The 25,941-nt window shown below is 48.8% G+C and overlaps 2 protein-coding genes across 2 annotated transcripts in view; both read left to right on the top strand.

The window, feature by feature from the left end:
* Positions 1-21,871, top strand: part of PHF12 (PHD finger protein 12) — a 32,293-nt gene extending 10,422 nt beyond the window's left edge. Inside the window, exons 3-15 of the mRNA XM_082294375.1 lie at positions 4,625-4,697; positions 6,240-6,627; positions 7,181-7,301; positions 8,264-8,396; positions 9,095-9,259; positions 9,852-10,013; positions 11,073-11,889; positions 13,888-14,010; positions 15,351-15,494; positions 17,388-17,486; positions 18,039-18,121; positions 19,969-20,107; positions 20,708-21,871. Coding sequence (XP_082150501.1) covers positions 4,625-4,697; positions 6,240-6,627; positions 7,181-7,301; positions 8,264-8,396; positions 9,095-9,259; positions 9,852-10,013; positions 11,073-11,889; positions 13,888-14,010; positions 15,351-15,494; positions 17,388-17,486; positions 18,039-18,121; positions 19,969-20,107; positions 20,708-21,042 — 2,782 coding nt within the window. The 3' untranslated portion in view covers positions 21,043-21,871. The remainder of the gene's footprint in view (positions 1-4,624; positions 4,698-6,239; positions 6,628-7,180; positions 7,302-8,263; positions 8,397-9,094; positions 9,260-9,851; positions 10,014-11,072; positions 11,890-13,887; positions 14,011-15,350; positions 15,495-17,387; positions 17,487-18,038; positions 18,122-19,968; positions 20,108-20,707) is intronic.
* A 1,054-nt stretch (positions 21,872-22,925) lies between these two features.
* DHRS13 (dehydrogenase/reductase 13) lies at positions 22,926-25,489 on the top strand (the record flags this gene model as incomplete). The annotated part of the gene is made up of 5 exons (XM_082294742.1): positions 22,926-23,052; positions 23,139-23,257; positions 24,087-24,210; positions 24,288-24,599; positions 25,161-25,489. 5 exons carry the CDS (start codon positions 22,926-22,928, stop codon positions 25,487-25,489), a joined length of 1,011 nt encoding a protein of 336 aa, XP_082150868.1.
* Between the last annotated feature and the right edge of the window lie 452 nt (positions 25,490-25,941).

Raw genomic sequence — 25,941 nt, 5'->3', positions numbered from 1 at the left:
TGGGCTTATCTGAAGTTTGGTGGTCTCTGCATTGGTGCTTGAGAAATCTTTGGCTTTTTCGGGAAGATTGTTCCTTGTACAGCTGAATGTCACAATTTATCCATGTTAATGAGCAGAACTTGGAGACTTAACTGAATAATTTGAGGAATAACAGTGGAGGAGAGAAGGGAGCTGATAGTATTCCAAATAACCACCTCTAAGGTAATTGGAGTCTGACTTTTGGAGTCTGACTTTTGTCTTCAGAAGTTCTGTGTTGATGCAAGAATACAAGAGGAAGGTAAGGGAGTTGCAGTGGAGGGGAACTCACCGCAGGCTGCAGCTGTGAGCTTGTTTGGTGTGGTTTTATTCTGTCTAAGGTAGAGGCTCAGAGTTCCAGGTATCCTCCTCCAGCCGGGTTTGGGAGCAGCTGTGAGCAGAAGTGTGTAACTTGGGCGCAGTAAAAATGTTCCAAAAAGCTGAATTTGTAAATGATGCAACTTTCCCTGTTTCTCAATGGGGCTCTTGTAATGCCCTGACAGTGAGGTTGGTTTCCTGGTTTGTTTTAGCTGCCATTGAGGCCCTGCTGTAGGAAGCCAGGGAGCCTTGTTCTTTATGAAGCTGGTAGAACAGCTGTAGCTCTATCCATCATGGGGATAAATAGGAGTCCATAGAAGAGCCGAAAGCCTTCTTCCCTTAACTGGCAAACATATCTAGCATCCTTCATTATCAGCCTGTCATTGAGGTTTGGTCAGTTAATTAAGTTTCCTGAGAAGGAAAAATGTGTTTGCCTGCATTTTTTCATGGTGTTACTATTTTCCCCCCGCACAGAAAAAAATATTTAAGTCCGGTTGTTGAAAACAACTGACGTGAAAGACAAGTTATTGAAGAAAGCTTCACCAGGCACTGGTTTGTTTTCCTGCCACCATTATCCCAGCTGGTAGCTGGCTGTATCCTGGTGGGTCCAAAAGTAGTGTCAACGTGCCTTTGACGCAAGATGGCCAGGAATGCAGTGTGTAAATAACCTCAGGTCTGCTTATAACTGGATCCTTTCAGAGCTACGGCCCAGTTTGTATTGGAAAGGGTGCCATTCCTTGGAGCGCTTGTTTACCTATTTATTGAGGTCAGCAAAGTGAGGAGTAATTATGGGATTTAGACTTGACAACAGGCATCTGATGTATGAGAGCCCCAGAGTGTGAAATTGAAAAGCTAAGCGGCTTCATGCTATTGTTTGCTTGATAAAAACTCCTAATATGCTCTTGAAGATTTTTTTATTTTGTCATAGCCATTTAAGTTTTATTTAAGGGATAGAGCATTGCGTTCTGACCATGGCAGAGCAATGCTTGACAATGCATCTGATAGGAATTTCAGGAGATACTAAACTTTTTCAGAAAAAGCCATGAGACAGATATTATAATACAGCAAGTGACTTTGTAGTCAGTGTAGTGGTTTTTGACTAGGCAGTCTCCTTTAATTTTCAGAGGCTTTGTATGACTTAGTCTTCCAGGTGTTTTTGAGTCAGCCTGTGTTTTTCAGACCTGTCTTTGTCTTAAATGCAGAAACACGTTCTGCTGAGCAGGTTTGATTTGGGTCACACCAAACCCCCAGGTAAACAGCGGTGGCCACCACTCTTGTCTTTGATGACAGAAGGGGAAACTTTCTGAAATGAAGGGTTAGTGAAATTGTACTGAAAAGCGCAACTGACTGGTGTGTAGTTGAAAGGAGATGTGTTGTAACCGAAGATAAAGTGGGAGCTGTACAATTCCAGGTCCTGTTGGCAGCAAACACTGGTGGCTGGAGCTGTGCATGCTAATGAACCCATGAAAGATAGGGAGAAAAGGGCCGTGGTGCTCCTGCCAAAGTGCTAATTCTTACCTTGCTTATGAAGATCAAGTGTCTTGCTCAGATTTAAAAATCAGTTTCTTTTATGCTTACAGTAAAAGGTTGAAGAATGTGGTCATACCTAGTCAATTAAAACAGCATTCTTTAGCGCTTCCCCAGCTTTCTGCTGAGACCCAGGCAATGCTCTCTGCTTGCTGCGAGGCCAGCAGTGCAGGAGCAGCCTTCATCAGTCTTTGTTAGCATGGTGAGCTGCCTTGATGAACAGTTCATTAACCAGGAGAGGCAGAATCAGTCTTTTAATACACTTGCTATCGCAGCTAGGCCCTGACAGTGAGCAGAAAACCTCAGGAGGCTTGTCTGAGTGCTAAAACCTCGCTACTGTTCTGAAATGAATCTTTCCCCCTCCTTCCACAGGCCTTTGGGTAGCAGCATTCATTAAAATGCTTCTTCAATAGTACAGTATATGTAGGATTTCATGGTTCAAACACAGCAAATGGGACAATAACATACACACTTGAAGAAGAAACCTGTTCTGACTCTTCCAGGCATCTCTCAAGGTTCACTGTGGTATTAATTGTTTCATTGTAAAATGCATAAGATTGAGGTAACAGTTAAAACAAATAACCAGAGGCATCTGGCAGCGCGTGGATCCCTGGCACGCCGCACATCGGAATGGGGCAGACGTGTTCCCAGCAGTTCAGGCACGCTCGTCGGGAGCTTCAGAGGGTGAAATTTCACTAGGAACAAATCAAAGTCTGTGGTTTTTTTTCCCCTGGGGTGTTGGGAGGGGAAAGGGGAATGGGCCAGATGAATCCGTACTTGCTGTAGCTGCAGATCTAAGAGCTCGTTTTCTAGCAGGGGTAAAACCTGAGCTATTGCAGGATGCACCTTAGGATTCAGCATGGATTTATGCTGCAGCAAGCACAAGGGGATCATTTGTTACTCCCCTCCTTCCACCCCCCTTCCCTGCTTCTGTTAGCAAAAGATTAGTTTGGGGCAGGGAGTTACTGCTTCATCCAAGCATTTGAGGTGAAGCAGCCAGTAGTGGAGGCTTTGGTGCTCTCATCTAGAGCCTGATCTCTTGTTCATCCAAGCCCTCCAGGAAATGAGAAACATAAGCTGCAGGTATGTCAGTGCATATATGCAGAGCGCTGCGTTTCTGGAGCGCCTGGAACACGGAGGCCTCTGAAACCCTGCACTCCTCCTCAAAATGGCTGCCAGATGTGTTGGCTCTACTGAATTCCCCGGAGCCTGACACCAGAAATGCTGAGGTTATTACCAGCTTGGTTCTTGCTGTGTTCTTCCTTCAGTCTTCCAGGCGCAGTGTTGCAAGAGCGAGTGTGACCCCGGATGGCTGCAGTACCTGCGGAGGCTGTCACTGGCACGCGGGCGAGCTTGGGGCAAGGCTCGCCGGGACTCTGTTTAAACAAAGGAAGTGTGTTTGTTTTTACAGTTCAGGCTTGGGAGTCTGGGCTGGGATCCTGTGCCATTTCCCTGTGCTAGGAGCAAGATTCCCGAGGAAGACAGCCTCTCCCTTTGCTGCAAAGCACAGCTCTTCCTGGCCAGCAAGTATGCTCCTATCCTCTCTGGCTTGTCAGGGCTGGAGACTGGAAAGCTTAACTCAGATTTGATTTGATATTTGTAGGTGCAATAAACAGTATAGAGACTCCTGCCATGAACCACGGTTTAGCTTCCCATGTGTGGCTTTCTTGGGCCAGTCTTACAAGCTACTGTACTTCTTGATCCCCTTGTAACCCAGTCAGTCCCAGTGGATCCTTTGAAATCTGTTTCCCAGTCAGTAGGAAATGGAGCTTCCAGATCCTGCGATAGTGCATCTGTGTGTTCAGCACAAGAGAGTAGACTTGCTAAGTAGCTGCCTCTAGCAAAAGTCAGGAGAACTTTTAAAAGTATTATCTTAAGCCACACTGCCTGGTAAATGGCTGGTTTTTGCCAGCAGGTACATTTTCCCTGCCACAGTCAGCAGTTTGCTCAAATAACAAATCTTAATGATAAAGAGGTGTTGGAAAGTACTTTAGTTAGTAGTAGGATCTGTAAGGAAAGTGTATCATCTAGCATATGCTGCTCTGCCTTTTGCTGAGGAAAAGTGTTTCTCAAAATAGTCCTTCTTACTCCTTCGACTAATTTGCTTTGGTTTATTTCTAGCATCAAAATGAGAATGTCATTTCACTGTGATACAGCTTTTATAGTAAGTGCAGATCCATGTGAGTAGGATGTATCCTGTGCTTCGTAGCCAAGGCAAGCTGTGTATGGTGACACTTTTAAGAGTATTTGGGTTGTCTTAAGATAGAAGGTGGTTTCCACCATTAAGTAGGTGTGCCCAGGGATGGAGTACATGGGAGGTGGTGGGTAGACTTCATGGCAGCTTGTTCAGTCGGACTCACTGCAAATCCAGGGGATGGAAACGCCTGGATGTATGACTGTGCTTGCTGCACGGGAATCCGTGTGGTCTCACATGGAGTAATCAAATTATTTAAGGAGGTGTGGTGTTGGGAGGGAGGTACGTGTGTGGCACACCAGTGAATCTTCCATTTATCTTTGCTGTTCAAGTCTGAGAGTGCTCCTAAACCGTGGAGCTGAGGTGGGTGTCATGGAAGACTGGCTTCTTGGAGGTGTCTGCCTAAGTGGATGTATGGGGGAGCGAATCCAGGGAGCTTCACCATAAATAAAAGGAAGTGCCTGGGAGCGGAACTGCAGAGCTGCCCTGACTCGGGCTGTGTGTACGTGAGAAGAGTTCCAGAAATGACAGTAAATAACAGTAAAGCTTTGCTTTGTGTTTCTCTTGTAGCAACCCTCCGCTCAGCGAGGAGATGCTGCCTCCGGGGGAGTGGATGTGCCACCGCTGCACCGTGCGCCGCAAGGTAAAGCCTCTGAAAACAGACACAGTCCCTGCCCTTCCAACTGGCCATTTGAAACCTGAATCCTGTGCTTTATACCTACCTCTCCCTTCGTGTGTACTTAGACAACCAGAGCTGCTCTTTGTGCTCGCATTTGCAAAGGGCTTTGTTAGGAAAGGGCTTAAAGAAACCTAAGAGGTCTTGGTGAGACCCTCACGATATTTTAACCTCATACTAGGAGCTAAAACTGAAGCGCTTGATACCTTCTTGTCAATTTGTGCCTTTTAAACTGTTTTCCTGCCCGGCCATTTCTGGAAAGGAGGGAGAGCTGAGGCACAGAGGAAATGGGAATGGCTCCTGTGCTCAAGGAGGTGAGCTGTCTACAGGCAGAACAAGAGTCACGTTAATGCAGCTTTGCCATCAGGGCTGTGATTCTAGTTAATATGTGTTTTTTGGAAGTGTGACTTCACAGCAGTTGTACATCAGCAGAGGGTGAAATCACAGTGAGTTATGATTTCCTGGGCTGTTGAACAGGATGGGGAGGAGATGATTGGGCAAGATCGTAGCTTGTCTTTTTTTTGCCTTGATGTTCTTTCTCCAGGAAGCTGTCTTGCACAATGTAAACATCTTATTGCTGTGACCACGTAAGGCTGTGTAGTTTAGAAACTGCACCAAGCTATCTAGCAACTGTTCCCTTGAAGTGACACCCAAAACAGATTGGAAGAAAACTGTGTGCTCAGCCTTTTGTTCCTGAAGTGATTGCCTTGTTATGTTTCCAGGGTACTGTTCAGCCATCTGCCAACAATAGAAATGAAGGTCACAAATCGAAAAACAAATAATAAAGTAAAAAGAGAGAGAAAAGGAGAAAATCCCCAACTTTTCTATATTAAAAATTGCCTGAAAACACTTTGCTTCCTTTGCAGACCATGTTAGTGATGGAGTAGATTGGTTCCTCCATACAGGTGATGCTGTCAAGCACTGGAGCAGTGCACAGCTGCCCATCCTAGGCCATGCAGCATCTCCTCCTGTTGCAAAATGGATCTTGTGGTGATGGCAATAGTTCTTCTCTGCTGCACCTTGTTCAAGATTCCTGTCATCAGAAGATAGCAGAGTGTTGTTGGTATACTGTGCTTGTATTCTCAAGCTGACCACCTCAGCCCATCATGGGTTTGTATGCAGTACCAGGGTTAGTAGACTGCATCAACAGTGAACAGTCTGCTGTGGAGTTTCTCAGTGTTGGTAGCAAACAGTTGTCTGATCTGTCAAGTGTTTAGGACTAGATGCTGTGAAATGTTGTCCTGATCTGGACTCAAGCATAGCTACCCTGAAAGGAGAAACACATGGTAATGTTCTTCCCCATGCTTGGTTCTCCTCAGCTGTTCTGTCACCTGTACTTTAGCTGCCATCAGACTGGTTTTGATCAAGACTCTAATGACTTCAAGGGGGAAGTTGTAGTGAGTGGCTCGAGCATTTTCAGATGCTGTTTGTCTTCAGTCACATATTTGTCAAGGTTGATGTGCTTTGTTTGTGGCCTCCATGATAAGCCTGCCTATTCATGTCGTGCAGAAGCGAGAACAGAAGAAAGAGCTGGGGCAGGTAAATGGATTGGTGGACAAATCTGGGAAAAGGACCACCTCCCCCACCAGTGACGCAGACCTGTTGGACAGGTCTAGCAGCAGCATCAGGGCTAATGCGCATGCCAGGATCTTGGAAAGGAGAGCAAGCCGGCCTGGCACTCCCACATCCAATGCCAGCACCGAGACCCCCAACTCAGAACAGAATGATGTCGATGAGGACATAATTGACGTGGATGATGACTCTGCCATTGCAGAAATGGACTGTGGGCAGCCCCAGCTGAAGCGACCCTTTGAGCTTCTTATTGCTGCTGCCATGGAAAGGAACCCAACGCAGTTCCAGCTGCCGAATGAACTGACCTGCACCACAGCACTTCCAGGTGAGCGGTGGCTTGTCTGGTGTTGGTGAAGATGTCTGCAGTTGCATCCTGCTGCCATCTTTCCTCTTTTTCCCCTTGACTCCATGGTAGTTGTGGCTCCAGTGGTGCTCGCTGGTGAAAGCAGAGGGTACCCCTGGCTCTCCTCCAGCTGCCCAACAGCAGGTGCCTCTCAAATCTGAGCTGTGGGGACACTGCAACTACACACCATATCCATCAGGACTTGTGACAGATGCTTGTTGTTCTCACCTTGGTCTTGATCATCAATACTAAAAAAAAAATCAGTTGTCAAAATACTTGAGTTTTGATTTATGATGCAATAATATAGTAACAGTAGTGAGTAAATATATAGGATGTCACTGAAATTACTAAGTGTGAAATATATCTGCCTTTAAAGACAGTCTCTGTCACTTAAGGCTAGATTTAGTGGTTGATAGAGGTTCCTTAAGCAGCAATCTTTGACTTTTCTGTCTCTGTCTGAGACGATTATGTGTATCTATCAGAAGGCAAATCTGCTACGTGGATAACCCAAAGCTTTTTAAAATTACCTTTTCAGGTACTAGTAAGAGGAGGAGAAAGGAAGAAACCACAGGAAAGAATGTCAAGAAAGCACAACATGAGTTAGACCACAATGGTTTGGTTCCCTTGCCAGTGAAGGTCTGCTTCACGTGCAACAGGTACTTGTTCTTCCAGGGAAGCTGTTCAGTGTCGCTGCAGCTTTCACAGGAGCAAAGTTCTTGCTGAAAAAAGTAGATTACCTGTTCCCTTTTCCCTTCTCCTTCATTACTTACAATCCTCTAAACAAATGGGAGAATATTCAGCTTTGATAAATAACAGGTGTTTAACCACAGCAAGTGTAGGTCTGGCTGTAAAGGGTTCTAAAATGTAGCCTGAAGATTGACAAGATTGAGCCATCTTGTCTTCAGTGTTTTTATGCAAAGAAATATTCTTAAGTGATGGTGGTTTAGTAAATGGAGATGTTTGTTTATGGTTTGTGAAGAAAGTGTGCAAGGAGGTGACCTTTAGGAAATAGAAATCTACTGAGAGATTTATAAGCCCAAGGCAAATAGGAATATTGTGCTGAAATCGTAAATCTGAAAACCAGTACAAAATACTGATGGGTTTTGTCGCTGCATAAAAAAATGCATAGATCAATCCCAATTCAAAATGTCAGTGAAAATTAAACCTTTATTTCAGGAACCCAGCCAGAGTGAGTTTCTGGAAATGGGATGGAGACTCAGGTGGGCTTTTGTGGAGAACAAGTGATGACTTTGTCATAGAGCAAAGACTTCTTTTAAGCCTGGGAATTCAGATGTAGTTGTTTTTCTGGGGTTTGAGACTTGTTCTGAGAACATCTTGTTGATGTACACGTCCCAACGTCACACATTATTCCTCTAAGGAAACTTGTAATTACCTAAATCTGAGATTTCCTTTTGATCTCTGAACTTTGCTTCAAATAAAGGCTTTTGCCTTGAGTAGGTCTTGAAGAAGATCCGTAACAGATCAAGTTACAAATCAGAAATCCTGCTTTTTGGTGCAAACAACAGTATAGAGGATAAACTGAAGTGGTCAGCCAAGCTTGTCTGAATGTTCTATTTATACTGTGTACAGGGAATAAGATTTGGCTCTCTCTTTGCAGGAGTTGCAGAGTGGCACCTCTAATCCAGTGTGATTATTGCCCACTCCTGTTCCACATGGATTGTCTGGAGCCACCGCTTACTGCCATGCCTCTGGGTAGATGGATGTGCCCAAATCACATAGAACACGTGGTGGTAAGCAGGACTATGATTGCAGTATGGTAACCGGATGCTGGAGTGGAACCTGGCAGGTCCATTAAAGGACAAAGCACAACAAATGTAAAACAGCTTCTGAGCTCTTATTGCTCCCTGTAACGCTTGTAAAGCTCCTGCTGCAAGCAACGCACTCTCCAAAGGAATATGATGCTGCTCTCTGCAATAAGATATAAAGATGGGGGAACTCCTTCCTGTAACTGAAGCTGACAGCTCAGATTGTGGCTCACTGACAGCTTGTCTAGTTTTTGACTGGACTCTTTAAGATCTAGATGAGCTTCCAGAACTGGGATACAAAGCAGCACAGTGCTACAAATAGGGGAAGTAATTCTTTGCATGCTTAACCCAAAAAACTTTCATTCCAAGAGGGAGTTTTCATTTTTGGAAAAGCAGTGTACTTGAGACTTAAATACTCAGGAAACAGGGGGCTGAAACAAAGAGCTTTTTCCCAGACAAACTGCTTCTGAGAGCATTGATGCTGCTTAGTCGGCCTCTAAATGCTTTTGTATTCATCTCCAGCAATGTGCCCTTTAACAGAAATGGTTAGTGCTGCAGGAAACAAATAGTCTAAAGCTGAGCTGATGCTGTACTGCCAGTGCTACGAGGCATTATGAAAGTCTTAGGGTACCTTAGAGTGACCTGCAGATCCCTAACTCCTGTGGCATTATCTGATCACCCAGCTGAACCAGAAGAACTTGACCCTGAGTAATCGGTGCCGAGTATTTGACCGGTTCCAGGACACCATATCTCAGCACGTTGTCAAAGTGGATTTCTTAAACCGAATCCATAAGAAACACCCTCCAAATCGCAGAGTTCTTCAGTCAGTGAAGAGGAAAGGTCTGAAGGTATGTGTAAATAAACAGTGGTGGGTGAAAACCCCTGTGTATGTATTTTAGTTTGGAAGGGAAACCAGCCTACTCCTTGGGGCAGGAGGAAGAAGACAGAGTCTGAATGATTGTGTTGGTGAGAGATCTGGGAGTCAGCAGTCGCTACCTGTAGGATTTAAGATCTCTTTCCTTCAACCATAAGGCTCAATTATTACAAGTAAGCACTTAAATTTGGCACAAGCATAGAAGGTACAACACAAAACTTCCTGATGGTGGCCCTACAGTCAGATTTGAGGCTGTTTTTGCTTCCAGGATGCCTAAAAACTGCTGTACAGACTTCCCTTGGCCATTTTTTCATGATTTCTCTTCCTCTGTAGCCACCATGTTGTACCAAAGTCATGCCCGACCTAAGGGAATGAAACCTATTAATTTCAGCATGGCTACATCAATTTAAAGTACTCAGTCCTTGATACTTCTGATGTTGTATCTGCAGGGTTCCTTTGGGTGAGAAAGCAGCAAATGCAAAGTTTAGTGCTGATCAGGCATTTGGTTTAACAAGTCATTCTTGAGTAATTGTTCTCATGTGTGATCTTCTTTCTCCACAATGTAGGTTCCTGATGCTATAAAGTCCCAATACCGGCTTCCACCCCCGTTACTCGCGCCTGCAGCAATTAGAGATGGCGAGCTGATCTGTAACGGGATCCCTGAGGAACCCTTGCAGAAGCACCTTTTGAACACTGAGCACTTAGCCAGCCAGACAGAACAACAGGAGGTAAATGAAGTCAAATGCTTGGACTCTGTGTGTGTAGTTGCTTTGGTACAAAGATCCCCTTCCACTTCAGTCATGATGGAGCAGTTGTCTAGGAAACCAATCTCCAGCTCGTGTGTGAAGGTGATAGCTTGTCTTATCTCTGACACCCTTGCCCATTAAAACTTCACTTTGACTTTCCAGGTGAGATGTAAAATTCCTCATTTGACACTTCAGGGAAGTGGTGCAATAGTCCTCTGGCCTTAAGAGTGGAGTTGAGGGCCTTCTGTCTAGACGTCATCTTTATTTCGTGGCTGAGGGGAAATACTTTGCACTTTGATTACGTAAGGCTGCTCTCTGGCACGTTTATTTATAAGTTAACGTCCCATTTCTGGGTTGCTTTTTATTGCGGATGGAATTGGACATGTAAATCAAAGTCAAATGAGTGTTTAAATCTTGTGTGAAACTCCTGGCCAGATTCCACAGTGTGAAGGCATTGCAAACAGTCTAAATTATGTCCTTCTGTTAGCTCAGACAGGACTCTCCTATGTGGCACATCCACCAAGGAGCTTAAAACTTAGAATAAATCTTTTGGTCTTCCTCCACATTGTGTTAAAGGAAAGTGCTCTCCACCTCAGCTTTCTACTCCCTATACCTGAGATAGAGCAGCATTTCCTTCCAACATGCTATAGAGTAAGTTGGAGGATTGTGTTTGGCTAGAAGCCCAAATTAGTGAAAGGTGTGTTTGTAACTGGCTGAAGAGTTGCAGCACTTAACAAGTGAAGAGAAGGAGGAGTTTGGGAGTGAGGAAATGCTGCCTTCTCCCTCCTTTAATCTCAGCCCCTCTCTGTCCTATCCCCAACATGAAGATAAACAGTACATAATTTTGGTTGCACTTTTGTACCTCTGGACAAAATGCTCTCCTAATTGTAGATGAGCTCCAGAGCAGATTCTGTAGTTCCAAACTGCATCTGAGCAGTCAGCAGCTGGATTTCCTCGAGTTGGGTGAACAGTGGAGTAACTGCAGAGGTTTGGAGCACTGCTGCCTCCAGAACTAACCCGCACTTTTCTTCTTCCTTCCAGTGGCTCTGTAGTGTTGTTGCGCTCCAGTGCAGCATATTGAAACATTTATCTGCTAAGCAGATGACTTCGCTTTGGGACTCTGAACAAACAGAGAAGGCTGATATTAAGCCTGTTATTGTGGCAGACAGCTCACTCGCCAACCCTTACCAGGCAGCTGACAAGGCACCCACACCTTCCCTCTATTCCATGTCATCCTGCACCTCAGGGATTACCACCCAGAATTCCTTGAGCTCCTCGCAATCCCAGCAGACTTTGTCACAGGAAGATGTTAACTGCAGCTCTTGTATAGATAAATCCAAGAAGGCGTCTTCTTGCGGGACTTCGAATGGGCCGACAGCTTCTGACATTAAAGTGAACGGGCCTCATTTCTATGGTGTTTCATCCGAATCCTCAGCACAGTTGACTGACTCCCAGAGGCTCATGGGGTCTGGGAACACAATACCTGTTTTGTCTCATCGGCAAACGTGGCCTCGGCCCCTCACGCCCCCAGCAAGTTGTGGACTTCTGAATCACACCATTGGAACCATTGTCAAAACAGAGAACGTAGCAGGACCCGTTTCTTGTGCACAAAGGGGTTCTGCGCCGGTCACGAGTTTGCCTACGTCCATATCGAGCTCCTGTGCCAGCCTGGAGACCACCAGCACTTTGCAAAGGAAGAATGTGCAGACGCAGATCGGGCCGCCGCTGACGGCAGAGCTGCGGGCCGGGGGATCCCCGCTCAGTGCCACCCGGGCTCTCACCCCTCCCCAGGCTGCAGGAGATGGGATCTCGGCTGTTGGGTCCACAAACAGATTCTGTTCACCAGCACCACCTTCAGGTATGTGCTGAGCCGCTGACCTTGGCCCCAGGGCTGAGAAAAGCTCCGGCTAAACCTCGTTCAGAACCTCAAGGCAGTAGCCCTGTGCCCTCATTGGACTGGGAATCGGGCTTTCTGTGGAGAGTTTCTCAGGTCTTCTCTGTCTTAAGCCCCTTTATGGGAGCCATGGGATGTATTTTTGCTGGCTGCCTATACTTGAGAGGGAAACTCTGTCCTGACAAGCAGGATAGTAGGTCAGTTGAATTCTGGAAAGCAACAGTAGCTTTATATCACTTGGCTGCTGCCTTGCTGTTTCAACAACTGCTGCTTTAAAACCCCAGCGCTGCTGTAAAATCACTGGTTTGTTTCAAATGGCCATTTGGATTGCAAGGTAGTCAGTCCTTCTCACAAGAGCAGCTCTCTGGGATCGAATCCAGAGTAACTGTTCAGGCAGTGATTGTGTCCCCTACTGCAGGTGTTGTTGGAGTCTTCAGCTGCACAGCCTTGATGTTGGAGAAATGTGGGCTTGGGAAGCTGTAATCTGCTTAGGATCTGTTGGTCTGATACAAGGTTATGGACTTGGATATGCCAGGGATCCTGAGCTGTACCCATAAGACTTGCTAAATAATAGCAAGATATATAATAAAGTGTATATAACCATTTTTAGCGTAGAGACATAAAGTAAGATGTTGATAGATGTTGGAGTAACTGCCCACAGCTCAAATTTTGCTAGAATAAACTTTCACATATGGCATTCTCTTCCTTTTCCCTCTCTCCACACCAGCTCAACACTCAAACCAGCAAACCCTTTGTGCAGGTTGGGTGGGGGCAGTCACTGAAAAGCACATGACAGAGCTGTGTGTCACTTCTCACGAAGTTCCAACCTGCTCAGTGTCAGGCTGCTGTGGAGTGGCTCAGGTCTGGTGGTTATAAAGCAACAGGGCAACATCTTTTTATAATCCTTTCTAAAATTCCTCAGTGAGTAACTTCTGAGCTTTGCCTCGCCTTTGGAAGCAGTCCCTGGGGTACTTGGCCTCCTCCTGAATAAACTTGGTTACTCTGAGGCTGCTGATTTGACCATGCCCTGCTTAGAAATGCAAGGCTGGGAGAAGTTTGGGTAGAGGAAATGAGACCATATTATAGAAAACTTCTTGCTTGTGGTTTGAAGAGCACTGCAAACCCTACATAATTTTGCAGTTACTTAAGATGTTAAATAATTGCCTCTGGTGCAAAGCTTGTGTTCTACAAAATCATTACTTGCTGCAGTGTCTCTTGGGAAAGGTGTAAACATTTAAATTTTCCATCTAACACAATGGATATATATATTTATAACAAAAATTGTGTTGTGCAAATTTTGCTGCCAAATACAAAAATGCAAATTGCTCATGACTTTTTTTGCCATAAATTTCAGTAGTTATAAGCAAACCAACTCAAGAAGATCTGGTGTTGACAACACATTACAGGGATTTTGTTTCCTGGCATTTGCCACTGCCTCTTTCAGCTGCATGGCCACTGCAAAGCAGGAGGATTTTATTTTGTAAATAATAAAATCTGCTTATGACTGTCACATTCCTTCTGGACAATGATGTGCACCCCAGACTTTATAACAGTGTAGAAATAAAACCAGGGCAGTTGTACTTTTTACGCATGTTGAGACCTAGACAAACTACTTGGCAAATGTCTCTTAGGTTTAATAAATTCTTCAAGCTCCTGGGGAGTTGGTGCTCATCTTTCCAGTGTCACCACAGGGAGCAGGAGATTAAATGTATAGGTCGAGAATTCCTCCAGCAGCTGGAGATGAGGCAGAAGCCACGTTTGGCTCTGTGTTGGAGGCACACACAAGCCTTTCTGTGAGCAGAAGAAAGCTCCTGGCCTCTAGTTCAGGCCTTTTTTGAAGCATGACTCTGAGCAAAATGAGTCATTTGGAGCAGCTTGGCAGCTGAGGGCAGCCCGAGGGCTGGGTGCATGTCTGGTGGACGTCACAGTGACATCTCTTCTCTCCACCATCTCTCTCTGTAGATGGTAAGGTCAGTCCCAGCACCTTATCCATAGGAAGCGCTTTAACTCTACCCTCATCACTCACTTCAAACTCTGCAGCTATGTTGGACTTCACCAGTTCCCTGAAAGCGTTTATGGACGGGGGTGAGTATTTAATTCATCATCAGTCTCTGCTAGCCCTGTGTGTTTGCTTCCCTAAAGCATTCCATCTCTGCTTGAGGAAAAGTTCCAGAGATAAAGAAGGGTTGCAGTCAGGTGAGGGAGGGGCTGGGTGTACATTACCTTAAATATGTCACATGCTTCCCTGCTCCTAGGGTTGCCAAGGCAGCAAGGCCAATGAAGTGTTTCTGCCTGAAGCTTTTCTGGGGAAGAATCACAACTGGGCTGCTTTCCAGGTGGAATTCACATGCAGAAACCTGCAGCCCTGCCGTGTTGTGGTGTGAGCTGCAATCCAGAGCTGCTCCTGGCGGATGCAAAGTCCAGCAGCAATAGATCTTGTAGGAGAGCAGTCACCTGAGTGGTGGTGCTCCAGTGGGTCCGTTAATTTTATAATTTATTTCTGCTTCTGTCAGTCTCCTAGACTGGCCTGGTTTTTATTTGCTTTCGTTGCACTTGGGAAGAGATGCCAAACATTAGCAGAGTGCCTTCAGGAGGAGATTGCTGAGCAGCAATCATCAGTAGCACAGCCAGGCTGTTGCCAGAGATGACTCCTACATCTGAAATCTGAAGAACAGCCTTTCTGGCATTGCCAGTGTGACCCTCTTTTCTTGGGTGAACCCCAGCTGCCCAGCCCACCCTCTCTGCTATTGGGAAAGGCTCTTAACAGCTCTTCCTCTTCTCCTTTCCATTTTAACTCTCATTCATGTGGAGAAAGCTCTTGGAAGAAGAGGTTACCCAGCCTCCTTGCTGCAAGAAAGCAGACCTCTGTAAGGCTTTACAAATATAAACAGAGTTATCAGAAGATCTGCTCTAAAGCTCATTAATAATATTGTCTGAATCGCCCTGTTTGTTTAATTAACCCTGCTATGGGCGCAGGACTCGAGCGTGAGCCTGCAGCAGCTTCAGAGGTGCTTACAGTTCTCCTCTGTGATGCAGGGCTGGAATTTCTAACTAGGTGACAGAGCTTCAGAGGAAGGACACAACATGCTGCCCAAAGGGGTACAATGGCCACCTCTGCTGACTTGTTGATTCTGAGCCAAAACAGCAGATTTTCAGCTTTTATCAATCCTAGTTCCCCCAAACTTCTGCTTGCTGCCTCAGCTGTAGCTCTCCAGCTGTGGCTGCAGTCTCCTCACACTCTGCTGATATGAGGTGATGTGAAGTAATAGCTCGCCTATGTGTAAGAGTCTTGATATTGCAGAATTGGTCGAGTCTTTGCTGTTGAAGCAACCAGCAGGTTTGAAAGTGGGACAGTTAAATCCACTGCAGCTCAGATTGCACCCTTTCCCTGAATAACCTACTAATTGCTTTTTGTTTATTAACAGAGATTGAGATAAATATGCTGGATGAGCAGCTGATCAAGTTTCTGGCCTTGCAGAGAATACATCAGCTCTTTCCTCCCAAAGCTCAGTCTCTAGCGAGCAGTGTCAATTCCCATCAGCAATCTCCTGTGGGAAACCACATTGAAGGTAAGAGCAGCCCTAGAATAGCTGGGTTATGTTGAGCCATAGATTTTGGGACTGCCTTGTCTATTCCTTGGAGGAGATTTCCCTCTTCTTCTGGGATCTGGTGCTGCCTTTCTTTTCTTCCCATCCCCCTGCTCTGGATATCCACTGACCAGAAACTCTGTCAGGTTCCTCTACTTAATTATTTACAAATTTGAGCAATGTTAATACTTTTAGTAGCTTCAGATTTTCTGCTGGAAATGTTTAGCGAAGTTGTGTTTTATTCATCTTAGAATTAGCAAGAGATGGGAAAGTTCATCTCAGGTGCTTGGTGGCTTTTCTTTGCCCTTACCTTTGAGATGGGCAAGAGAAATCTGGAATTCTTGCTCTCTCTTTCTGGAGGAGTTGCTTGTGATACAAGCACAAGAACATGACATTGTCATTGCCTGTTCAGAATGTCACTGTTAAGCTGAAACCACTAAATATGACTAATGCCAGTAATGGAAAACAATGTGTGTTCCTCTTGGAAATCTCCAGATTCCTGAGTTTGGCTTTGTTTATGATCACTGGTATCACCTAAAGCTGCAGGGTGAACTTGGCTTCATGTTCCTCTGCATGCAGCCAGTCAGTTCAATCTGCTTTCAAGCACCAACTGGACAGCCTTGCTGTGGAAGCAGTTCTCTGCTCCCCCTCTGCTGGGCCTGGGGGTAAATATCCCAGATTAGATCTTTGGAAGTCAGTCAGTAATCTTTTTCTGAAGCTCTGTGCTTGCCTGCTTTAGCATCACAGCATTCCCTAAATGCTTTGTCAGTTTTTCTTGTGACGGCTGCTGCAGGACACAGCAGCAGGCTGTGGTATGAGCTGCCTTCCTGGTCTGGAATTCTTCAGCAGTCTGCCTTTCTCAAGGCAGATTGGTGCTGTCTTAACCCATCACCCTTTTTGGGCAGGAATGATGCATCCAAGTGGCTGCTTTAGCATTGCTGATGAAATGTTAGATCCAAAGGCTTTAGTGAGCCCTGCAGAGCCAGGCAGCTGAAAGGACTCGTGCAGGGCAGCCAGGCAGAGGTGGGACCTGTGATGCCACTTGGTGTGGCCACTATTCTTGATGTAGGTGCCTCTGCAGTCTTTCATAATCCTCCTGTTCTGTTCTTTGATTTCACCCTCTTGGTGTAACGCTGTCCTGCAGATGTGGTATCAGGAGAGGCTCAAACTCAGTGTATAAGGGGTTTTCCTCCAAAAGATAGTGCTGAAATCCTGGCTAGGCCTGTGTGGCCCCATAGAGTTCAATATCTGTTCCACAGAAGATTTTTCTGTCCAGTTAACATGGGCACGTGAGTGTGTGATTTGAACTTGGAGCTGCTCTGGAGGCTCAGCCCTGGACCAGCCATTGTCAAGTGTGCCATAGGGACTGACCCGAGGGTAAAAGAATCCACTTAGTAAATCATCTTGTCTTGGGAGCTGGGTTTGTCCCTGACAAGCCCCGTTCAGCCCAGCTATTTTTCCTGCAGCTTCACTAGAAATGAAATCATGGCTGTTAAGTTGGTGAATTCACCAGTACCAATTCTTTTTAAGTGGCACTTTGAGAGCAAAAACTGAGCTCTTTGATTATCCAGAGGAGAAGAGATTAGGAAAGAAACCAGTAGTAGAAGGCTTCTGTGTTTCTCAGCGTGTCTCCATTGTGCACACTCGGTGTTAATGCTCCCCCATTTGCATGGCTTGTGTGGGTTATGGAGAAAGCAATTTTCTCTGGCAAAAAGAGGTTTAATGCACAAACATTCCTAGAGGGCTGGGAACTTGTGTTGAAACCAAACTGACTGCATCCTCCTTAGGATCTGTGCTTTCTGAGCTGGGGACACTGGGGTCAAGCAGCTTTCCCAGCTGATAACATTGTTCAAGTAAATTCTTTTTATCTTGCAGCGCAAAGAAAGGAAGTGCAAGCCCGGGCGGTGTTCTATCCTCTGATGGGCCTGGGGGGTGCAGTCAATATGTGCTATCGAACCCTCTACATTGGGACAGGTGAGCAGTTTTTTCCTGCCCTGACCTTTCAGAATCAGGGTGGTTCTCCCTGACCCTCCCTAAGGTGTTTGCCAAATGGGTGTCAAAGGAAACAGACTCATTATGGCCACTTTTACAGGGATTCTGCACTACCAAGAAGTGTGGAAATCCCCCATCTGCCTGAATCTGTGTGGGTGGCAGCTCTGTCACCTGGTGTCATAACTAGAACAGCTGTCGTGGAGTTTTAATGCCTGACTGATGGAGACGAGAGTTATGGTTTGCTTGCAGGTTTTGTTTCTTGTTGCTTAGATTCTTCTGGTGCTGTGGGTAGACCCAGGAGCACTGAAATGCTCTTCAATCTTCGTGGAGCTGCTGGCTCCCTTCCCCCACTGAAACTTTGTTGGTGGCTTATGGAAGCATTATTCATGCAGTCCTGGGAGCAGGACAAAAGCAGTTGCTCCCCTGTTGTTTTGCTAATTGAAGTTTAATTCTGTCTGTTGTTCTCTGCTGCCTGACAGTTTTTTTTTTTTTTTCCAATACGAACTGAGCCTGTTTTGTCCTCCCCCATGACAGGAGCTGATATGGATGTGTGCCTTACAAGCTATGGTCACTGTAACTATGTGTCTGGCAAACATGCCTGTATATTCTATGATGAGGTGAGTGCCTGAGTGATTTTTTTTTTCCATTATTATTATTATTTTTTGGTGTGCATGGCAGTGGGAGCTGGAGATGCAGGCAGCAGGTTGTCTTTGTGTGGTGCTCTTTTTGTGGACTACAAAGTAAGAGCCAGGGCTGTGAATGGTTTTACTCCAGTGGAGGCTGTGTCAGCGTTTTCTGTCAAACCCTTTTCTGAAGCACAGAGCTCTGCCAGCACGATTTCTCTGAGCTAACTGCCTGTGGGCAAGGACTGGCCACAAGTCAGCACTGTCACTGCTGGTGTCTAGGGAAAGAAAAGGACACAGACGTGGTCTGATACTTTTTGATCTGGAAGTGTTGTTAATAAAAGCTAAACTTTAGGTGTCAACATCGAACCTCAGCTGGAACAAACCAGGGAACTGCTCTGAATCCCGTGTTTTCAGGTGTGATGGGGGAACAAAGCTTTCATAGTGGCTGCAGTTCTCTATAAATTATTTATTTAGCTAAAACTTCAGTTAAGCTCACAGCATAAACAGAAACCTACAGTTTCTACTTAGCTACAGCCCAGAGATTAGTTTGTTCTTGAAGTAAACAGACCAGCGGGCCTGCCAGTAACAGCACTGCTGGAGATGTCTCCTAGCATGGAAACGGTCTTTGAAGCAAGATCGAGCCTTTTATATCACCATTTGTCAACCAGCTCCAGAGCCAGGATTAACCCACAGCCAGCTTTAGCCATTCCTCCAGTGCCCTGAAAGCTACCAAACACACTCACTAATGGGATGCTGACCTTAGATCTGTGTGGAAGCATCTCCTCACAGTGGTCCATCATAAATCAGGCTCCAGGCACTGACCTTTGACCCTGCAGGTCTTCTATGGCTGTGGTCACTGGAGAGGGAGAATTCCCCTTCCTAGAGCTCTCTCTGCAGGTTCTCCTTCTGCAGTGTAGCAGGTTACTTCAAAACCTACTCCCTTGTGCATGTGGAGTTTTTGTAACTTGATTAAAGCCTTGTAGTCCCTGAGGGACAAGGTCTTGAGCTCTCGGATGATTTCTGTGAGCTAACCTGAAATCTCCTCCACTCTGTCAACATCCTGCACAAAGCTCAGCTGAGCGTGACGCCGCTTGTGTAACACTGCGTGTCACGGTAATGTCTGCTGGCATTTCAGCGTCTGCACAAGGCCTGTGAATCCCAGACTGCCTCTGTCCTGAGGCTGCTGCACCATGTGGCAGCCCACTTGCCATCTTGTGCTTGCTTTCCAAAGCTCATCTCTTCCTGCTAGGCACAGGTCTTGGGCCAAGTTTGCATCAGGTGTGCCTGTAAAATGCTCGCTTTTGTGAGCGTTAGCTTGAATATCCCATTTCTAAAAGATGTGTTGGTTCAAATGCAATAGGTAAAACCCACTTCCCTTTGGCCCTCCTTCTCTGCCAGGAAGCAGCTCCTGCAGGAAGGCTGTCTGTTCTGTGAGCAGGGGGATTGGGTTGGTGGCCTCTGAAGCTGGAGGATATTTACCAGCTGTTATTTGACCACCACTGGCAGCAGAGAGAAGAGGTTGTGTTTCAGTGCTCCAGAGAGGTGTGTATGGGCAGAATCCATTCATTCTGACTGTCAGAGGGTGGGCTTAGATAGGGTATTAGGAAGGAATGCTTCCCTGTGAGGGTGGAGAGGCCCTGGCACATGGTGCCCAGAGAAGCTGTGGCTGCCCCATCCCTGGCAGTGTTCAAGACCAGGTTGGATGGGGCTTGAAACAATCTGGGATAGTGGAAGGTGTCCCTGCCCATGGCAGGGGCTGAAACCAGGATACTCTTTAAGGTCCCTTCCAACCCAAACTGTTCTATGTCTTTATTCCCTCCTGTTCCCTTTCTTTTCAGAATACGAAGCATTACGAGCTGTTGAACTACAGTGAGCATGGGACGACCGTGGACAATGTTCTGTATTCGTGTGACTTCTCGGAGAAGATGACACCCACTCCTCCCAGCAGTATTGTTGCCAAAGTGCAGAGTGTGATAAGTGAGTGTTGAGGCAGCACCAGCCCCATGTGCCCCCATTTAACAGGGAGTTAATTGAGAGAAGGGCAGGAGCAGGTGGTGCCCCTTGTTCTGCACAGGCTGGTGCACCCCTTGCAAAAAGGGGAGCCTTGCCACAGCCCTCAGCTGGAGTTATGCAAGACCTTCCTCTGCAGCCTGGAGAGCTCTGTGCTCTGACCTAAACCCCACTCCAGCCTCCAGTGCTGGAGTTACCAAGCTCCAGGACTCAATGAGCAGCCAGTTTGGAGCAGGCCTGAGACATTTCCCCATGCATGTCCTCTGTTCCCAGGCTGTGAGGAGATCTGGGCTGTGCTGCAGGCATTCTGTCCCTGCATGGCTCACTCCTGCTCTCCACCTGATCAGCTTCCTCTTTTTGGGCTGCCAAAATAATGTGTAAATGCCTCAGCCTCTACAAAGCTGTGAGCAGATTCCCATTTCCTTTTGATCAGCTCCTCACCGCAGACTGAAATCCCCCATGGCTGGAGGATCTTACCCATGAAGCACCTCAGTAGTAACCCTTGTCGATGAAAACAAGCTGCTGCTGACCTGCCCAAACCTTACCATTTTATTTATTCTTTTCCAGAACGACATAAAAGCAGAAAACAGGAAGAGGAGGCGCATGAAGAAGCTGCTGTGATGAATGCACAGGCACAAGGGCAGCATCGGAAACCCTGTAACTGCAAAGCCAGCAGCTCCAGTTTGATCGGGGGCAGCGGGGCTGGCTGGGAGGGCACGGCCCTGCTCCACCACGGCAGTTACATCAAGCTGGGCTGCCTGCAGTTCGTTTTCAGCATCACCGAATTTGCGACCAAACAGCCCAAGGGGGACACTGCCTTAGTACAAGATATGGACTTGGAGGAGAAGCTTTCTCTGAAACCCCACCAGGTGCCCGTGCTGCGGTCCAACTCAGTTCCCTAGGAATTTTTAGGAAGAGAGCTTTTTGGAGTAAGGAAAACGCCCTCAGACTCTTTACAATGCAAAAATGTACAAACCGAGGTGGGATTTTTCTTGTGTCGGCCCAGAGACTGTTCACACGCCGTTTGCATGAAATGAAGAACGTTTAACTTTTTTTAATTTTTCTTTTTTGCTCAAGTTTTAGGGGCATTTGCACATATATTTGTACTATACATTTCATTTTAAAAGGAAAACTGCAGTGAGAGCAGGACGTGTCAGAGCGAGGGGTGACCGCTGTCTGACTCGAGGACTCTCTCTGACAGATAGTTCCCATGCAGTTGTAAAATAATCAGAAACTTGTTCTATTTTGTGCCAGTGACAATAGTTTTATATTAAAAGAGAAATACAGTTTTCATACAGCAAATCTATACAATATCATTGTTTTATTTAATGTAAAGAAGCGCTCTTCTTCCCACAGTTATTTTTCCCATCCCTCCCTGCTATGGTTGCACTACAAGTAGCTACTGTGTATTATGGGCAGTGAGAAATGAGTTCTTTTCCTGGTGTCCATCCTATTTTTTATTTCAAATAAGGAAAAGTGTTGGATTCTGTGTAAATACATCAGTGATGGCATTTTTCAATGTTTTAAAGCTGTGTACAGTGCTACATGTGGTATGACGTTCCTCAAATTGTCTATTGTAGCAGATCGTTTGTCGTAACCTGTCTGTCTCTTTTGTTTCTCTGCCACCTCCCCGCAGCAGAACAGCTAGTTCCACTGTACATAGTAATTGTAACGTTTTAGACTTTACAGAAACTTTCCTGTATTCTGTATATAAAAAAAAAATACTTCACATTCTGTTTTCTCGATTGTCTGTCTTCACTCGTGTCACCACAACCTGGAGCTTCCCCAGAGTGTCTGACTGCAGAGGAGCCTGAGCTGGGGGACAAGGCTGGGGTGGGATGGGATGGGATGGAGGGACCCTGGTGTCCTGCCTGGGATGTGGGAGGATGCTGATAGGGAAGAGGGTGAGGACCGGAAGGTGATTGAATCATGGAATTGGTTGAGGTGGGAGGGACTCTTGAAGGTCATCAAGTCCAACCCCTGCAATGAGCTGGGACATCTTCAACTCATCTTCAACCTCACTTCAAATGTTTCCAGGGATGGGGCACATCCAGTTCTGGGCTACTCAGGGTAGGAGAGACAGCTTAAAAGTGTCCTGGAAGATCAGGGGACTGGAGCACCTCATTTATGAGGAAAAGCTGAGGGAGCTGGGCCTGTTTAGCCCGGAGAAGAGCAGACTGAGGAGATCTTACTCTCAACTACATGGATCTGAAGGGGGCGTGTTAGAGGATGGATGGAGCCAGGCTCTCTCAGGGGTCCTGAGCAATAGAACAAGAGGCAAGGGCAGAAACAGGAGCAAGGGAAGTTACACCTGAACATGAGGAAGAACCTTCTTTACCATGCAAGTGCCTAAGCACTGGAACAGGGTGCCCCAAAAGGTGGTGGATTGCCTATCCCTGGAGATACTCAGTCATCCAGGCACAGCTCTCAGTGCTCCAGGGAACGCTGCTCGAGCAGGGGGACTGGACTAGATGACCTCCGATGGTCCCTTCCCACCGGAACCACCCCCAGATTCTGTGATCTCCCACCCCCCGGGGCAGGACCGGTCTCCCGGCGTATTTATCAGGGGGGCAGCGCTGGCCCGCACTCACCCTCTGTCTGTCTCTGCTTCCACCGGCGCCACGACTCCACCTCTCCGGTCGCCTGGAGCCGCGCGGACTTTGCCCCGTCCGCGCGTGGCTCCGTCCCGGCGGGGCGGGGATGCGGGAGCGGGGCGGGGCGGCCCCAGCGCGGCGGGGCGGGTCCGGGCCGGGCCGGAGCTGCCCGGAACGGCGACGACGACGGGATGGGGTGGGCGCTGCTGGGCACGGGGCTGCTGCTGGCACTGTACACGCTGCTCCGGCACGGGCTGCGCAGCGCCCCGCGGCCCCGCGCCCGCCCCGAGCTGCGCGGCCGCACCGCCATCGTCACCGGTGAGCGCCGGCAGCGACCGGCGGGGACCCGCGATGGGCCCCGGTGCGGCCCTTGGCCCCGCTCACCCCCGCGCTCCGCTCCGCAGGGGGAAGCAGCGGCATCGGTGCGGCCACAGCGCTGGAGCTCGCCCGGTGCGGGGCCCGCGTTATCCTGGCGACCCGCAGCGCCCGGCGGGGAGAGGCCGCCGCCAGCCGCATCCGCAGGGTGAGCGCCGACACCGGCACCCCCGGGGAACCCCCGGCATTCCTACCCACGGGACATTCCCAAACATCCCTATGGCACCCTTAGGGCAGCCCTGGCACCCCATGAGCAACTCCAGGGCACTCCCAGGATACCCCCGTGGCACATACATGCGGCCCAGCAACCAATGGGCAGCTCCAGGGCACTCCCAGGATACCCCCGTGGCACACACATGCAGCCCAGCAACCAAGGGACAGCTCCAGGACACTCCCAGGATACCCCCGTGGCACACACATGCAGCCCAGCAACCAAGGGACAGCTCCAGGACACTCCCAGGATACCCCCGTGGCACACACATGCAGCCCAGCAACCAAGGGACAGCTCCAGGACACTCCCAGGATACCCCCGTGGCACACACATGCAGCCCAGCAACCAAGGGACAGCTCCAGGACACTCCTGGGATACCCCTGGGCACCCCCAGGACACCATCCAAGACACCCAACAGGACGTCTCTGAGCATCACATGAGTAAACCCCAAAACACCTCCATGGGTACATCCAGGAAACCCCCAGGCACTCCCAGGAGACCCCCATGGCATACCCCGGGAACAACCCCTCAGACACCCCCACAGGGCATCACCAGGCACCCCGAGATACTCCAAGAGAGGGGCACACTGTACCCCGGGGATGGCTGCAGCTTCCCATGCTGGGGGTCCCAGCACATTGCAGCCCTTGGGCCAGATCCAGTTCCCAGAGCATCCCGCTGCCCCTGGCTGTCTCCAGCCCCCACCCAAGGCAGAGCCCCCCCCCGGGCTGTCCCCCTGGCCCTGCCCCAGGCCCTGCTGTGCCCACAGGAGACAGGGAACAACGAGGTGCTGTTCATGCATCTGGACCTGGCCAGCCTGCGCTCGGTGAGAGCCTTTGCCAGCACCTTCCTGCGGCAGGAGCCCCACCTGCACCTCCTCATCAACAACGCAGGTGAGTGCCGGGACTCCAGATCCCCTCTGCACCCCCAGGACACCACCATGAGCTGTCACGGCCTCCTCATTCCACAGGGGCGAGCATCGGGGGCACGACAGAGGATGGCTTCAGCCTCCCCTTCCAGGTGAACCACCTGGGCCATTTCCTGCTGACCCAGCTGCTGCTGGAGCGGCTGCGGAGCTGCGCTCCCAGCCGGGTGGTCATCGTGGCCTCCAGCGCTCACTGCGCCGGCCGCCTGCACCCTGAATCCCTGGGCCGGCCGCCCTCGGGGCTGTTCTCCACCTTCCAGGACTACTGTGACAGCAAATTGGCCAACGTGCTGCACGCCCGTGAGCTGGCCACGCGTGAGCAGGGCACACAGGTCACCTGCTATGCCGTGCACCCAGGTAGGACCCAGCTCACCTTTGGTGTCTGTCTGTGATCTGCACACCTCTTTGTCCCATTGTGTCCCTCTTTGGGGGGTGGCTTTGTGCTTTGCTGCTGTATCACAGGGAATTCCTGCATGGGGAGCATCTTCCTGTTGTGCTGTGCGGCCCTTGGCGTGTGTCCCTGTGCACAGTGTCTCCTTTCATGGTGTGTCCCTTATCTTGGCATGTCCCTTTGCACCTTGTCACCTTGCACTGTGCTCCTTTATACAGTGTGTTCCCTTTACAGTGTCCCTTTGCACAACATATCCCTTTATACAGTGTGTCCCTTCTCATATGTGTCCCTTTGCATGGCATCTCCCCTTGCACGTGTCCTCACATGGGGCACACCCACACACCCCCTCCCCGGCCTTGCACGGCCAGGACAAGCGTGGCAGTGCCTGGGGACAATCATAGCCGTGCTGCCCATGCCAAGGCAACCCTGGCCATCTCCCTTAGGTGCCCATCCACTGGGGCACACAGGGGGACTCTCCACGGGGGACAGTCCGTGGGGGACGCTCCATATGTGCCAATCTCCCACAGGGTTCGTCAACACTTCTCTGTTCCGGCACGCGCCGCTGTGGCTGAAGCCGCTGCTGCTGCCGCTGGCCTGGCTGCTGTTCCTGGACCCGTCCGAGGGGGCACAGGTGGTGCTGGACTGCGCCACGCAGGAGGGCCTCGAGCCCCTCAGTGGCCGCTACTTCACTGACTGTGGCCCCCGGCTGCCGTGGCCAGCAGGCCGTGATGACCGCCTGGCACGGGCACTCTGGGAGGGCAGCGAGCGGCTGGTGGGGCTGGGGGTGGCAGGGGGACAGCGGGAGGGACATCAGGAGGGACAGCGGGAGGGCCCTGCTGCTCCCACGGCACAATAAAGGGGATGGTGGTGATGAGGGAGTCCAGGGGGTCCTGTGTGGGTGTGGAAGAGGAGTGTGCGAGGGGCGCCAGCCCTTGAACATGGACACACACCGTGCCCTGCATGTGCAGCAAGCAGAGCTGGGGGGTGACAGTGAGTGAGTGTGCAAGGAGATGTGTGTGGGTGCGCAGAGCAGCACACCCAGGCCTGCACACACACTGCAGGACACGCACCCTGCCTTGCACACCCATGCAGTGTCACACACACCCTGCCATGCTGTGTCACACACACCCTGCCTTGCACACCCATGCAGTGTCACACACACCCTGCCATGCTGTGTCACACACACCCTGCCTTGCACACCCATGCAGTGTCACACACACCCTGCCCTGCTGTGTCACACACACCCTGCCTTGCACACCCATGCTGTGTCACACACACATCCCTTGCACACCCATGCAGTGTCACACA

This window comes from Coloeus monedula (genome assembly GCF_965178545.1).
Source record: "Coloeus monedula genome assembly, chromosome: 20".
Lineage (NCBI taxonomy): Eukaryota > Metazoa > Chordata > Aves > Passeriformes > Corvidae > Coloeus > Coloeus monedula.
This window is presented reverse-complemented; position numbering and strand designations above follow the sequence as displayed.